The sequence below is a fragment of the Salvelinus alpinus genome, chromosome 1 (genome assembly GCF_045679555.1).
Source record: "Salvelinus alpinus chromosome 1, SLU_Salpinus.1, whole genome shotgun sequence".
Taxonomy (NCBI): domain Eukaryota; kingdom Metazoa; phylum Chordata; class Actinopteri; order Salmoniformes; family Salmonidae; genus Salvelinus; species Salvelinus alpinus.
The window spans coordinates 95607469-95621876 of record NC_092086.1 but is presented as its reverse complement, the minus strand read 5'-3'; the positions used below and the strand labels follow the sequence as shown (position 1 = coordinate 95621876).

Here is a 14408-nt window from a genome sequence, read left to right as displayed (position 1 = left end):
CTCTAGGGGCTATGGTGGGGATGCTGACCGATTGGCTTTGACAGAAATCAATCTCTGCTGACAGGTAGCACAGCAGCCAGAGGTTCTGGAGAACAGTGTAGTAAAACAGACAGTGAAACGGAGAGCTGAGCTGAGCCTGCACTCAGTCATAAAGCACCAACCAACTCAGGGATAATGAGTGGCGCTTACACACTATTGCATAAAACCAACACCATGCTAATGGAGTGTAGCTTCTTACCTAAACACTCCTGTTGTCATGCGGTCATCACCGTTAACTCGGACATCAGCCAGCCTCAGCCCGGTCAATTCCTGCCAGTATGCACAGCGCGATATCAACCCAGAGCATATCGGACTGCTTTTTCTCTACCACATCTCCGTATTCCTACCGCAAGCTCCGAACCTTTACACCGGATCATCGCAGCTAGCTAGCTACTCCTGACTAACGTCTCTGTCCCGACGCAAGCACCGGTTAGCCTCGAGCTAGCCTCAAGCTAGGCGCATCTCCCGGCTAGCTGAAGAGGTCCATCAGCCAATTCTTGGGCAACAATACCTATTTTGCCAATTGGCCTGGACCCTTTTACTGCTAACACGGAGCCCCGCCAATCCATCACGACTGGTCTGCCGACGTAACCGTCCGAGGGGGTTTCAACAGGCTTTCCGGCTGCAACGTCCCCCTGAGGCCCATCTGCTAGCCCCTGCCCGCTAGCTGTCTGAATCGCCGTGACTCCAGCTCGCCTAGCTACTCACTGGACCCTGTGATCACTCGGCTACACATGCCTCTCCCTAATGTCAATATGCCTTGTCTATTGCTGTTTTGGTTAGTGATTGTCTTATTTCACTGTAGAGCCTCCAGCCCTGCTCAATATGCCTTAGCTAGCCCTTTTGTTCCACCCCCCACACATGCGGTGACCTCACCTGGCTTAAATGGTGTTTCTAGAGACAAAACCTCATCACTCACTGCCTAGGTGTACCTCCACTGTATTCACATCCTACCATACCCTTGTCTATACATTGCCTTGAATCTATTCTTCCGCGCCCAGAAACCTGCTCCTTTTACTCTCTGTTCCGAACGCACTAGATTACCAGTTCTTATAGCCTTTAGCCATACCCTTATCCTACTCCTCCTCTGTTCCTCTGGTGATGTAGAGGTTAAAGCAGGCCCTGCAGCCCCTAGTTCCACTCCCATTCCCCAGGCGCTCTCATTTGTTGACTTCTGTAACGTAAAAGCCTTGGTTTCATGCATGTTAACATTAGAAGCCTCCTCTCTAAGTTTAGTTTATTTCTCTGCTTTAGCACACTCCACCAACCCGGATGTCCTAGCCGTGTCTGAATACTGGCGTAGGAAGGCCACCAAAAATCTTGAAATTTCCATCCTCAACTATAACATTTTCCGACAAAATACAACTGCCAAAGGGGGCGGAGTTGCAATCTACTGCTGAGAGAGCTTACAGAGTTCTGTCTTACTATCCAGGTCTGTGCCCAAATAATTCGTGCTTGTTCTTTTAAAAATCTACCTTTCCAGAAACAAATCTCTCACCATTGCCGCTTGTTATAGACCTTCAGCCCCCAGCTGTGCCCTAAACATCATATGTGAATTGTTCCCCCCCCCCCATCCTTCTTCAGAGTTCGTACTGTTAGGTGACCTAAACTGGGATATGCTTAACACCCCGGCCGTCCTACAATCTAAGATAGATGCCCTCATTCTCACACAAATGATCAAGGAACCTACCAGGTACAACCCTAAATCCGTAACCATGGGCACCCTCTTAGATATCATCCTGACCAACTTGCCCTCTAAATATACCTCTGCTGTCTTCAACCAGGATCTCAACGATCATTGCCTCATTGCCTGCATCCGTAATGGGTCTGCGGTCAAACGACCACCCCTCATCACTGTCAAACGCTCCCTAAAACACTTCAGTGAGCAGGCCTTTCTAATCGACCTGGCCCGGGTATCCTGGAAGGATATTGACCTCATCCCGTCAGTAGAGGATGCCTGGTTGCTCTTTAAAAGTGCTTTCCTCACATCTTAAATAAGCATGCCCCTTTCAAAAAATGTAGAACTAAGAACAGATATAGCCCTTGGTTCACTCCAGACCTGACTGCCCTCGACCAGCACAAAAACATCCTGTGGCGGACTGCAATAGCATCGAATAGCCCCCACGATATGCAACTTTTCAGGGAAGTCAGGAACCAATAAACTCAGTCAGTTAGGAAAGCTAAGGCTAGCTTTTTCAAACAGAAATTTGCATCCTGTAGCACTAATTCCAAAAAGTTTTGGGACACTAATGTCCATGGAGAATAAGAGCACCTCGTCCCAGCTGCCCACAGCACTGAGGCTGGGAAAAACAAATCTACGATAATTGAGAATTTCAGTAAGCATTTATCTATGGCCGGCCATGCTTTCCACCTGGCAACCCCTACCCCGGCCAACAGCTCTGCACTCCCCGCAGCAACCTTCCCAAGTCCCCCCCACCCCCCACACTTCTCCTTCACCCAAATCCAGACAGCTGATGTTCTGAAAGAGCTGCAAAATCTGGATCCCTACAAATACCTACAGTTGAAGTCGGAAGTGTACATACTTAGGTTGGAGTCATTAAAACTAGTTTTTCAACTACTCCACAAATTTATTTTTAACAAACTATAGTTTTGGCAAGTCGGTTAGGACATCTACTTAGTGCATGACATAAGTAATTTTTCCAACTATTGTTTACAGACAGATTATTTCACTTATAATTCACTATCACAAATCCAGTGGGTTTTGTTGACTGTGCCTTTAAACAGCTTGAATATTCCTGAAAATGATGTCATGGCTTTAGAATCTTCTGATAGGCTAAGTGACATCATTTGAATCAATATGTGGTGTACCTGTGGATGTATTTCAAGGCCAACCTTCAAACTCAGTGCCTCTTTGCTTTACAACATGGAAAAATCTAAAGAAATCAGCCAAGACCTCAGAAAATAAATTGTAGACCTCCACAAGTTTGGTTCATCCTTGGGAGCAATTTCCAAACACCTGAAGGTACCACATTCGTCTGTACAAACAATAGTATGCAAGTATAAAAACCATGGGACCACGCAGCCGTCATACCGCTGAGGAAGGAGACGCGTTCTGTCTCCTAGAGATTAAGATGCTTTGTTGCAGAAAGTGCAAATCAATCCCAGAACAACAGCAAAGACCTTGTGAAGATGCTGTAAGAAACGGGTACGAAAGTATCTATATCCACAGTAAAATGAGTCCTATATCGACATAACCTGAAAGGCTGCTCAGCAAGGAAGAAGCCACTGCTCCAAAACCACCATAAAAAAGACAGACTACGGTTTGCAAGTGCACATGGGGACTAAGATTGTACTTTTTGGAGAAATGTCCTCTGGTCTGATGAAACAAAAGTAGAACTGTTTGGCCATAATGACCATCGTTATGTTAGGAGGAAAAAAGGGGAGGCTTGCAAGCCGAAGAACACAATCCCAACTGTGAAGCACGGGGGTGGCAGCATGTTGTGGGTTGCTTTGCTGCAGGAGGGACTGGTGCACTTCACAAAATAGATGGCATCATGAGGCAGGAAAATGATGTGGATATATTGAAGCAACATCTCAAGACATCAGTCAGGAAGTTAAAGCTTGCTTTGCAAATGGGTCTTCCAAATGGACAATGACCCCAAGCATACTTCCAAAGTTGTGTTAAAATGGCTTAAGGACAACGAAGTCAAGGTACTGGAGTGGCCATCACAATGCCTTGACCTCAATCCTATAGAGAATTTGTGGGCAGAACTGAAAGTGTGTGCGAGCAAGGAGGCCTACAAACCTGACTCGATTACACCAGCGCTGTCTGGCTAAGGTGTATGTAAACTTCCGACTTCTACTGTAGGTATTTTTATGTTTGGAAAAATAACGTTCCCAAAGTAAATGGCCTATTTCTCAGGCCCAGATGCTAGAATATGCATATAATTGGCAGATTAGGATAGAAAACACTCTTAAGTTTCCAAAACTGTCAAAATATTGTCTGTGTATAACAGAACTGATTTTGCAGGTGAAGCCCTGAGGAAATCCAACCAGGAAGTGCCTCTTATTTTGAAAAATCCCTGTTCCATTGCCTGCCTTTCCTCCATTTAAAGGGATATCAACCAGATTCCTTTTCCTAAGGCTTCCACAGGGTGTGAACAGTCTTTAGACATAGTTTCAAGCTTTTATTCTGAAATATTAGTGAGATTTATCACATCGCGTCAGTGGACTGCCAGATGTCCTTCGATTAATTAATGCGCGCGACAGTGGTAGCTCGACATTTCTTTCTCTCTTGTATTGAATAGTTTACCGTCCGGTTGAAATATTATCGATTATTTATGTTAAAAACAACATGATGATTGATTATAAAAAATATTTGACATGTTTCTACGAACTTTACGGATACTATTTGGAATTTTCGTCTGCCCGTCATGACCTTGCACGAGCCTGTGGATTACTCAACAAAACGCGCCAACCAAATGGAGGTTTTTGGATATAAAAAGAATCTTTATCAAACAAAATGAACATTTATTGTGTAACTGGGAGTCCCGTGAGTGCAAACATCTGAAGATCATCAAAGGTAAGCGATTCATTTTATTGCTTTTCTGACTTTCGTGACCAAGCTACTTTGCTGCTAGCTGTTTGTAATGTTTTGTCTACTGATCGATGTCCTCACACAAACGCTTGGATTGCTTTCGCTGTAAAGCAACTTTTCAAAATCTGACACGACAGGTAGATTAACAACAAGCTAAGCTGTGTTTTGGTATATTGCACTTGTGATTTCATGAAATTAAATATTTTTAGTAATTTCATTAGAATTTGGCGCTCTGCAATTCAGCGGATGTTGACAAATGATCCCGCTAAAGGGATCTGTGCACCAAGAGGCTAAGGTATATGTCCCAGACCTGCTGTTTTCAACTCTCTAGAGACCGCAGGAGCGGTAGAGATACTCTTAATGATCGGCTATGAAAAGCTAACTGACATTTACTCCTGAGGTGCTGACTTGCTACACCCTCTAACTACTGTGATTATTATTATTTGATCATGCTGGCCATTTATGAACATTTGAACATCTTGGCCATGTTCTGTTATAATCTCCACCCGGCACAGCCAGAAGAGGACTGGCCACCCCTCATAGCCTGGTTCCTCTCTAGGTTTCTTCCTAGGTTTTGGCCTTTCTAGGGAGTTTTTCCTAGCCACCGTGCTTCCACACCTGCATTGTTTGCTGTTTGGGGTTTTAGGCTGGGTTTCTGTACAGCACTTCGAGATATTAGCTGATGTACGAAGGGCTATATAAAATAAACTTGATTTGATTTGTAAACTTCCGATTTCAACTGTAGGTGTCTGGTTAGACTGTAGACTCTTCTTCCAGACTCACATTAAGCATCTCCAATCCAAAATGAAATCTAGAATCGGCTTCCTATTTCACAGCGAAGCCTCCTTCACTCATGCCGCCGAACATACCCTCGTAAAACTGACTATCCTACCGATCCTTGACTTCGGCGACATCATTTACAAAATAACCTCCAATGCTCTACTCAGCAAACTGGATGTAGTCTGTCAGTGTCATCTGTTTTGTCACCAAAGCCCCATATACTATCCACCACTGCGACCTGTATGCCTTTTTGGCTGGCCCTACATATTCGGCGCCATACCCACTGGCTCCAGGTCATCCATAAGTCTTTGCTAGGTAAAGCCCCGCCTTATCTCAGCTCACTGGTCACCATAGCAACACCCACCCATAGCACGTGCTCCAGCAGGTATATTTCACTGGTCATCCCCAAAACCAACACTTCCTTTGCTGCCTTTCCTTCCAGTTCTCTGCTGCCAATGACTGGAACGAATTGCAAAAATCACTGAAGCTGGAGACTTTTCTCCCTCTCTAACTTTAAGCGTCAGAGCAGCTTACCGATCACTGTACCTGTGCACAGCCAATCTGTAAATGGCACACCCGACTACCTCATCCCCATATTGTTACTTATCCTCTTGCTCTTTTGCACCCCAGTATCTCTACTTGCACATCATCATCTGCACATCTATCACTCCAGTGTTAATGCTCAATTGTAATTATTTTGCCTCCTATGGCCTATTTATTGCCTTACCTCCCTACTCTTCACCATTTGCACATAGATGTTTCTGTTGTGTTATTGACTATACGTTTATGTGTAACTCTGTTGTTTTTGTCGCTTTGCTTTATCTTAGCCAGGTCGCAGTTGTAAATGAGAACTTGTTCTCAACTGGCCTACCTGGTGAAATAAAATTTTAAAAACAATTCAGTGAATAAGGAAGTGTAGCCCATCCCAAACGTTCAGCATCACATTGACACAATATCCTTGGTGTGTTAGTTTCTGATGTTACATAAATGTTCTCAGCATGCAGCTGGCTTGAATCATACATTTACATTACATTTAAGTCATTTAGCAGACGCTCTTATCCAGAGCGACTTACAAATTGGTGCATTCACCTTATGATATCCAGTGGAACAACCACTTTACAATAGTGCATCTAACTCTTTTAAGGGGGGGGGGGGGGGTTAGAAGGATTACTTTATCCTATCCTAGGTATTCCTTAAAGAGGTGGGGTTTCAGGTGTCTCCGGAAGGTGGTGATTGACTCCGCTGACCTGGCGTCGTGAGGGAGTTTGTTCCACCATTGGGGTGCCAGAGCAGCGAACAGTTTTGACTGGGCTGAGCGGGAACTGTACTTCCTCAGAGGTAGGGAGGCGAGCAGGCCAGAGGTGGATGAACGCAGTGCCCTTGTTTGGGTGTAGGGCCTGATCAGAGCCTGAAGGTACGGAGGTGCCGTTCCCCTCACAGCTCCGTAGGCAAGCACCATGGTCTTGTAGCGGATGCGAGCTTCAACTGGAAGCCAGTGGAGAGAGCGGAGGAGCGGGGTGACGTGAGAGAACTTGGGAAAGTTGAACACCAGACGGGCTGCGGCGTTCTGGATGAGTTGTAGGGGTTTAATGGCACAGGCAGGGAGCCCAGCCAACAGCGAGTTGCAGTAATCCAGACGGGAGATGACAAGTGCCTGGATTAGGACCTGCGCCGCTTCCTGCGTGAGGCAGGGTCGTACTCTGCGAATGTTGTAGAGCATGAACCTACAGGAACGGGTCACCGCCTTGATGTTAGTTGAGAACGACAGGGTGTTGTCCAGGATCACGCCAAGGTTCTTAGCACTCTGGGAGGAGGACACATACCTCCGTGAATAATCCCTGCCTCACCATAACCTGCTCAGAATAGTTTGTGTTGTAGCCCTCCTGCTCATTTTGGTCCCCCTCCCCAGGTACCCCAGAGCTGGGCCCGCCAGAGAGGAAGGAACTGGAGACCAAACTGAAGGAGCGGGAGGAGTTCCTGTTACCCATCTACCACCAGGTAGCCGTGCAGTTCGCCGACCTCCACGACACCCCGGGACGCATGCAGGAGAAGGGCGTCATCACGGTGAGACGACACTGTCACAAAGTCACGCTGAAGCAAAAGTGATCACAACAGAGATTGTGTCAGAACACTATGAAAATGAAGGGTGCGATAGGGTCCCCCATAGCTATATGAGAATACATTTTATTTGATAAAATCTAACTCATACACACACAACTGTGTCTATGCGGTATGTGAGTAACCAAGCCTGTATTACCCAGGATGCAGTAGCCTGGTACAGTTGATGAGATGCCTAGGGAATAGTGTGTTCGGTAGAGGCCTAGGGAATAGTGTGTTCCAATCTCTCTCAGGCTGTGAGATGTGTCTTTATAATTATCTTCTGATGACCCGGCCCATCACCTCAGCAAGCACAGAACAGCCCCAGGCAGAATTACAGGCTCTCTCTATCACATACACGCTCACACACTTGAAACACACACTCGTGTACGCACAATGGGTTACTTCATGAGAGAGGACTGCTGGGGCATTTCTGTATAAGAGATGACAATCTCTCTGATGCTCTCAAGATGCATGCAAATGTAACAGCACAATAATCTGTGATTGACAGACACACAGATTCCCATTAGAATACCAAGGACCAATGGATTTCTCTGGAGGGTCTCTTGCACTCAGTGGCGATTTTAGCATGTTAATCTTGGTGGGGCAACAGCAGAGCTTTATTTCCAGCACCATGGAGGGAATCCTTACCACAGCTACACCTGGCTATCAGTGGATCCTTCTGGGAACGAAACAATTCATTCAGCCTCGTTTACTACCTTTTAAAAAAACATTGCTGACCATATCTCCCTGGCATATTACATAATTTATGCAGCAGCATATAAGACATTGTTGTGCGCGGCGGTTACAATTCCGAGTTGGATAACCGTTCAAAACATATTTTCCCCATCTGACTTCCCAGTTGCAATGCTTGTGGTTAGCCACTGTCACCGATTCCTTCCAAATTTGCAATTTCCAACTTGTTGTGTAATGTTTATGTCCAATGGTCGATGAGCACTGATACGTTTTAGCTATATTTTCTCTTCATATGACCATATCCTTTAAAAAGGATTTGCCAGTAGACTTGATTCATGACGATGACTGCTAGCTAAGATTGTGAAAGTAAGTAAGATGTTGACATGATCAGTCCAATCAAAGCTACTGTACATATTTGATGTCATTTCTGTGGCCAATGACCTTAAGTGCCCTTCCAAGAAGGCTCGTAATATAACTATGGTAGGACCCAAAGGGCTGAAATTTTGGCTGTACAAAAGGACTGAAGCTAGGCGATTGCACAAGGTCCCCATGAGTGACAGAATACTGAGCCAATCATGGTGCAATGCTCCTCATTTCTGCTGGCCCGCCCCACCACCACAGAAAGCACTGAGTTAGACTGAAACACCTGCATTTTGGAGCTTCCTTACTCAAGAAAACAAAATAGAGACCATGGTTGTATACGGCTTTATTAACTCAATTATATATTTTTTCCCCACATTGCTTTCAAACTGATATGTGACACGTATTAATGCCAAAATAAAAAAGATATACCTCAAAGCAGGTGGGGCTCAGCCCAAATAAATGACAGGATGCCACTGCTTGCACTCATAAGTTCTCATATCATGATGAACAAATATTTTATTCAGTTCAAAATAATAAAATCTATGTAAACTAAGTATTGTCAGATATTAGATCATGTTTTGGTGAATAACTACACATTATACGATTCTATGTAAATGTTAAAAAGTACAGTGTCAGCCAGTATGGCTTGTCTGTGAGACATATCCTCTCTGAAGCGCTGGTGTGTGTGTGGTTGGTTTCCCAGGACATCCTGGAGTGGCGGACGTCACGTCACTTCTTCTACTGGCGTCTGAGGCGTCTGCTGCTGGAGGACACGGTCAAGATGAAGATCCAGGTGGCCAACAGCGAGCTGACTGATGGACAGATTCAGGCCATGCTGAGACGCTGGTTCGTAGAGGCTGAGGGGACCGTCAAGGTGACTGTCCAGTGCCTGCTCCTCTACTTTCCTTAATCCAGCCCACCACAGCACCGAGACACTGACGGTCACTGTCGGCTAGAGGCTGCAGAGTATATCTATACCTTCCTTTACAGCCTCATAATTAAAGTCTGGTTTTAGTCATTTTCAAAACAAATACATTCCGATCAGTTAAATTTCAAACCAGGCGTTGTGGTGTCTTGGATATGGCTAGGTAGAAATAACCTGAAGTGATGGTGATCGAAGAGATGTCCCTCAGCCCAGACTGCTGCCTTCAGGGGTGACTAGAAAAAGCCCAGCTCCTGAGGTACATTGAGAGTATATCTTTAGAAGCGGCCGTCTTGTTAGCTTAATACATTACTCCAATCAGGGCCGGCTATCTTAAGCTACAATTAATCCGAGCCCTGGCACGTGCAGATAGGAGTGCGACACGCTGTTTCTTAATTAAAATCAAACGGATAAAAAATGATTAATAAGGGCATTAAATGTTCTTGCGGACTACAAGCAGGAGCGCTCTTAAAACGGCGTGAGGTCACGCCCTCCCAATCTGCCTAAGCCCCCCCCGTCTGCCTTTGTTTGGGATCAGAGACTGGCTGCGCTCATGAATAGGGATCTCTCTATCAGGTCCAGTCAAAAAGGCATCAGTGGTCTGCTTTGTAGCTCTTTCACTTCTGATAGGATTTTATTTTTTTTAAATCACTTTCTTGGTTTGCTATTTCAAACAAGCAAGGCTATGAGAAAATTGTAGTACTCTCCTGCTCGAAAATGGGTAAATTTAAGGCCCAAAAAAGTAATGTTCCTCTCTTCTCTCTCTGGTATGTGTGCAGGCGTATCTATGGGACAGCAATGAGGAGGTAGTGGAGTGGCTGGAGAAGCAGCTGAAGGAGGAGGAGGGGGCCAGGTCTATCGTCGACGAGAACATTAAGTACATCCGCAGGGACCACATCCTCAAGCAAATCCGCAGGTGAGTCAGACAGCCTGTTTAACAGGCAGATCACTGGGAACTTACCGGCCACTTACCGGCCTTTATGATGTCCGGTAGCAGTCAACTCAAAGCCTTGTATAGTACCATCTGTTTATGCAGTGGGATATTTCGTGGTGTCAGGAAAGTGTGATGTCACTGATTACCACAGAATCAATTTATTCCATGTAATCTGTTTTACTGTGCATTGCCTTAATTTCACTCACAATCTCTCATCTCTTTTCTTAGCCTGGTCCAAGCCAATCCTGAGGTTGCCATGGATTCCATCGTGCACATGACCCAACACATCTCCCCAACACAGCGTGCTGAGGTGGTCCGCATCCTGTCTACCATGGATGCTGCCCCGGCCGCTACCTAAGCCTCATTTATACCTGGTTCTAACATGCGTCCTTTGTCTTGATCTTGTCCACATTTTTAGTGCGGTATAGATTATTGTGGTCATATTTTCCTGACCACCTCCGGAGGTAGTCAGGGACCCATTGTATTTGGATATCAATCCATTGTAAACAGATCTGGATGGTCAATCCATTTAAATCATTATAGCGGTATCTAAAACCATTGGCAGGTAGCTCCATTGACTTATGGCATCAATAATTGTTTAACACAAAATATATATATTTTGAAAGAATCTGTCACATAATTTGCATACAGGGAGGCACCAGGAAATCTGGTCACAATGGTTGGTGGATAAGAGACACATTTTACTACCATGTGTACATCTAATTGTATTTGTCACATGCGCTGAATACAACAGGTGTAGACTTTACTGTGAAATGCTTATTTACGAGCCTTTTCCCAGCAATGCAGAATAAAAAAAGTAAGTAATAACACAATCAATTAACAATATCGAGTCTGTACCAGTACTCCTTGTATATAGAGTGGATGTGCAGGGGTACGAGGTAGTTGAAGCAATCAGGAAAGATAAGCGTGTTAACAGCGTGTGTGTGGGTAGAGTCCAGTGAGTATGCAAGAGAGTCAGTGGAATTTTTTAATAAAATGGTATTCATCAATGTGGGCACAATCAGAATGTGAATATGATCCGGACAAAGGACTCACGTTAGCACCAGTTATAAACCTAGAGCGCCTCCCCTCTCTTCTCAGCCTGGCCCCACTGCACTCTGGCACTGCCCCTGTGGAGGAACTGTGCTGGAAACTGGGGCTGGAGGAGCCAACATGGCAGCCGATGAGTTTGTGCTGTTACTGATGAAACTGTTGGCAATGATTCTGGAGGGAGGGGGGGGAGAGTGGAGACACACGGGGACTGATGTCCAGGGTAATGAATTTACACAAGTCTTACAGAATGTGTGTTCATGTTGATAAACTCCCTTTTTCTCTGAGAATAGCCTCAATTTGTTGGGGCATGGTGTTGAAAGCATTCTTACAGGGATGCTGGCCCATGTTGATTCCAATGCTTGCAACAGTTGTCAAGTTGGCTGGATGTCCTTTGGGTGGTGGACCATTCTTGATACACATGGGAAACTGTTGAGCATGAAAAACCCAGCAGCGTTGCAGTTCTTGACACACTCAAACCGGTGCACTTGACACCGGTTTGACAACAGCTTGACAACAGCTTGCCTGTTCAAAGGCACTTAAATATTTTGTCTTGCCCATTCACCTTCTGAATGGCACTCATACACAGTCCATGTCTCAATTGTCTCAAGGCTTAAAAATCCTTCTTTAACCTGTGTCCTCCCCTTTATCTACACTGATTGAAGTGGATTTAACAAGTGACATCAATAAGGCATCATACTGTAGCTTCCACCTGGTCAGTCTGTCATGGAAAGAGCAGGTGTTCATGTTTTGTACACTCAGTGTATCTAGTATATGTAAGTGCAATTTGAAAAATGATCAACAAAGCAGAGACCAGAAATGATATACTTGTATAGCTAACATGAATGAGGCCAAGCTTAGGGACTACACAATTGACCAAAGTGGAAGCAGCTCTTCATACATTTGCAATCATAAAGAGCCTCTGTCCTATGGGAAAGGAAAACATGCATTGGGTTTTGGGGTGTTTTGATGGTGATCTTGAAAATAAGATGCCAGCAGACTGCTGGGAGGGTTCACTAGGGTGGGGGTGTTAGTACACATTTTGGAGGGAGCACTTATTTACTGATAAAACCCATGGTAGTGAGTGTTGCATGGCGCTACCGGGGCATTGTGATTGGGAAAGTGGGCTGATCTTCCCAGGGCCTGGAGTGCTGGAGAGGAGTCCAGCAGGAGGAGAGGCCAATTCAGACCAACCACACTGGCCCTGGGGTGAGCCAAGGCAGACACATGCTGAAGCAGATAGACGAGCAGTTGTCGCCTTACACACATTGCTTTGAATGGACCTTACTGTTCTATTACTTACATTAGGCTTTAGTGCAGCACAGCTTGCTCTTTAGTATACTAAAAGTCTGACACACAAGCAAACACTATCAATGGAAATTGTTGCCATAATGGTTAAGAATCAATAGTTTTCTACCGTGGTGTATATTTTTGGCTATTATTGTGGCTTATTCCCACCAAAAAACATGTTGAAAATGTGTTTTTTCTGTATTTGTTTTTGTTGAAAATGTGAAACATTTGGGTGACTAATTTATTAAATGGCAATCATGTTAAAGAGACCTAGGTACTGCACACTGGAGTTATACAGTCAGTATTACAGGTGTGTTTTAAAATGTTCACTGTAATTTTGAGTTAATTATTGATCCGCAGTTCTTTCTCCATGGAGTCATTGGGATCGGGGTTTGCTATAAAAATAAAAAATAAACTGTTTGCTTGCTCACTCAAACTCTAGGCCTAGGTCCTACTACTACAACATTCAAATGTACAAAAAAGTATCTGAAATGGAGCATACACAACAACTGTTTTATATAGTTTAATAACTAGTGGTGTAAAAATACTTTAAAGTACTACTTAAGTAGTGTTGTGGGGTATCTGTACTTTACTATTTATATTTTTGACAACTAATGTACTTTCAACTCCATACATGTTCCCTGACACCCAAAAGTACTTGTTACATTTTGGATGCTTAGCAGGACAGGAAAATGGTCCAGTTCACATACTTCAAGAGAACATCCCTGGTCATCTACTGGCAGACTCCTCTGATCTCTGGCAGACTCACTAAACGCACATGCTTTGTTTGTAAATTATGTCTGAGTATTGTAGTGTGCCCCTGGCTATCCATAAATAAAAACTAAACTGCTGTTTGGTTTGCTTAATATAAGTCATTTTAAATTATTTATATTTTTACTTTTGATACTTACTGACTCACTTTTCCTTGAGTAATTTTCAATTATGGTATCTTTACTTTTACTCAAGTATGACAATTGTGTACATTTTCCACCACTGTTAATAAAAGATAGATATTGATCTCCACTAGGCTGATGACATACAACTGTATACAAAGGTCAAACTTTAGTCCAATTGTGGCCTGGGGTGGTCAAGCTGTTAGGGCTACTGGCTTCGGCACGCACATATAGGCCTACCATGTTGGCGTGAGTTCGATTCTGGAATAAATACAGTGCATTCGGGAAGTATTCAGACCCCTTGACTTTTTCCACATTTTTGTTACGTTACACCCATTTTAGAATAAGGCTGTAATACATTATTTTACTGCATCAATCTACACCCAATACCCCATCATGACAAAACAAAAACAGTTTTTTTGAATTTTTTTGTGTATAAAAAAAACATTTGAACTACATATTCACATACTGTACCAGTAAAAAGTTTGGACACACCTACTCATTCAAAGATGTTTATTTTTACTACTTTATACATTGTAGAATAATAGTGAAGACATCAAAACTATGAAATAACACACATGGAATCAAGTAGTAACCAAAAAACTGTTAAATCAAAATCGATTTTATATTTGAGATTCTTCAAAGTAGCCACCCTTTGCCTTGACCGCTTTGCACCCGCTTGGCATTCTCTCAACCAGCTTCATGAGGTAGTCACCTGGAATTAATTTCAATTAACAGGTGTGCCTTAAGTTAATTTGTGGAATTTCTTTCCTTAATGCATTTGAG

At 44.0% G+C, this 14408-nt stretch overlaps 1 protein-coding gene across 11 annotated transcripts in view; it reads left to right on the top strand.

Annotated features, from left to right (window-relative positions):
* Positions 1-13580, top strand: part of LOC139535806 (acetyl-CoA carboxylase) — a 61214-nt gene extending 47634 nt beyond the window's left edge. For 10 of the 11 annotated variants that reach the window (XM_071335644.1, XM_071335638.1, XM_071335629.1 and 7 more), the window contains 4 exons: positions 7287-7441; positions 9237-9407; positions 10235-10371; positions 10618-13580. In XM_071335644.1, coding sequence (XP_071191745.1) covers positions 7287-7441; positions 9237-9407; positions 10235-10371; positions 10618-10747 — 593 coding nt within the window. In that variant the 3' untranslated portion in view covers positions 10748-13580. Of the gene's footprint in view, positions 1-7286; positions 7442-9236; positions 9408-9621; positions 9715-10234; positions 10372-10617 lie in introns of those variants that run through there. The other variant, XR_011667207.1, reaches the window with a different exon arrangement.
* Positions 13581-14408: the final 828 nt, after the last annotated feature.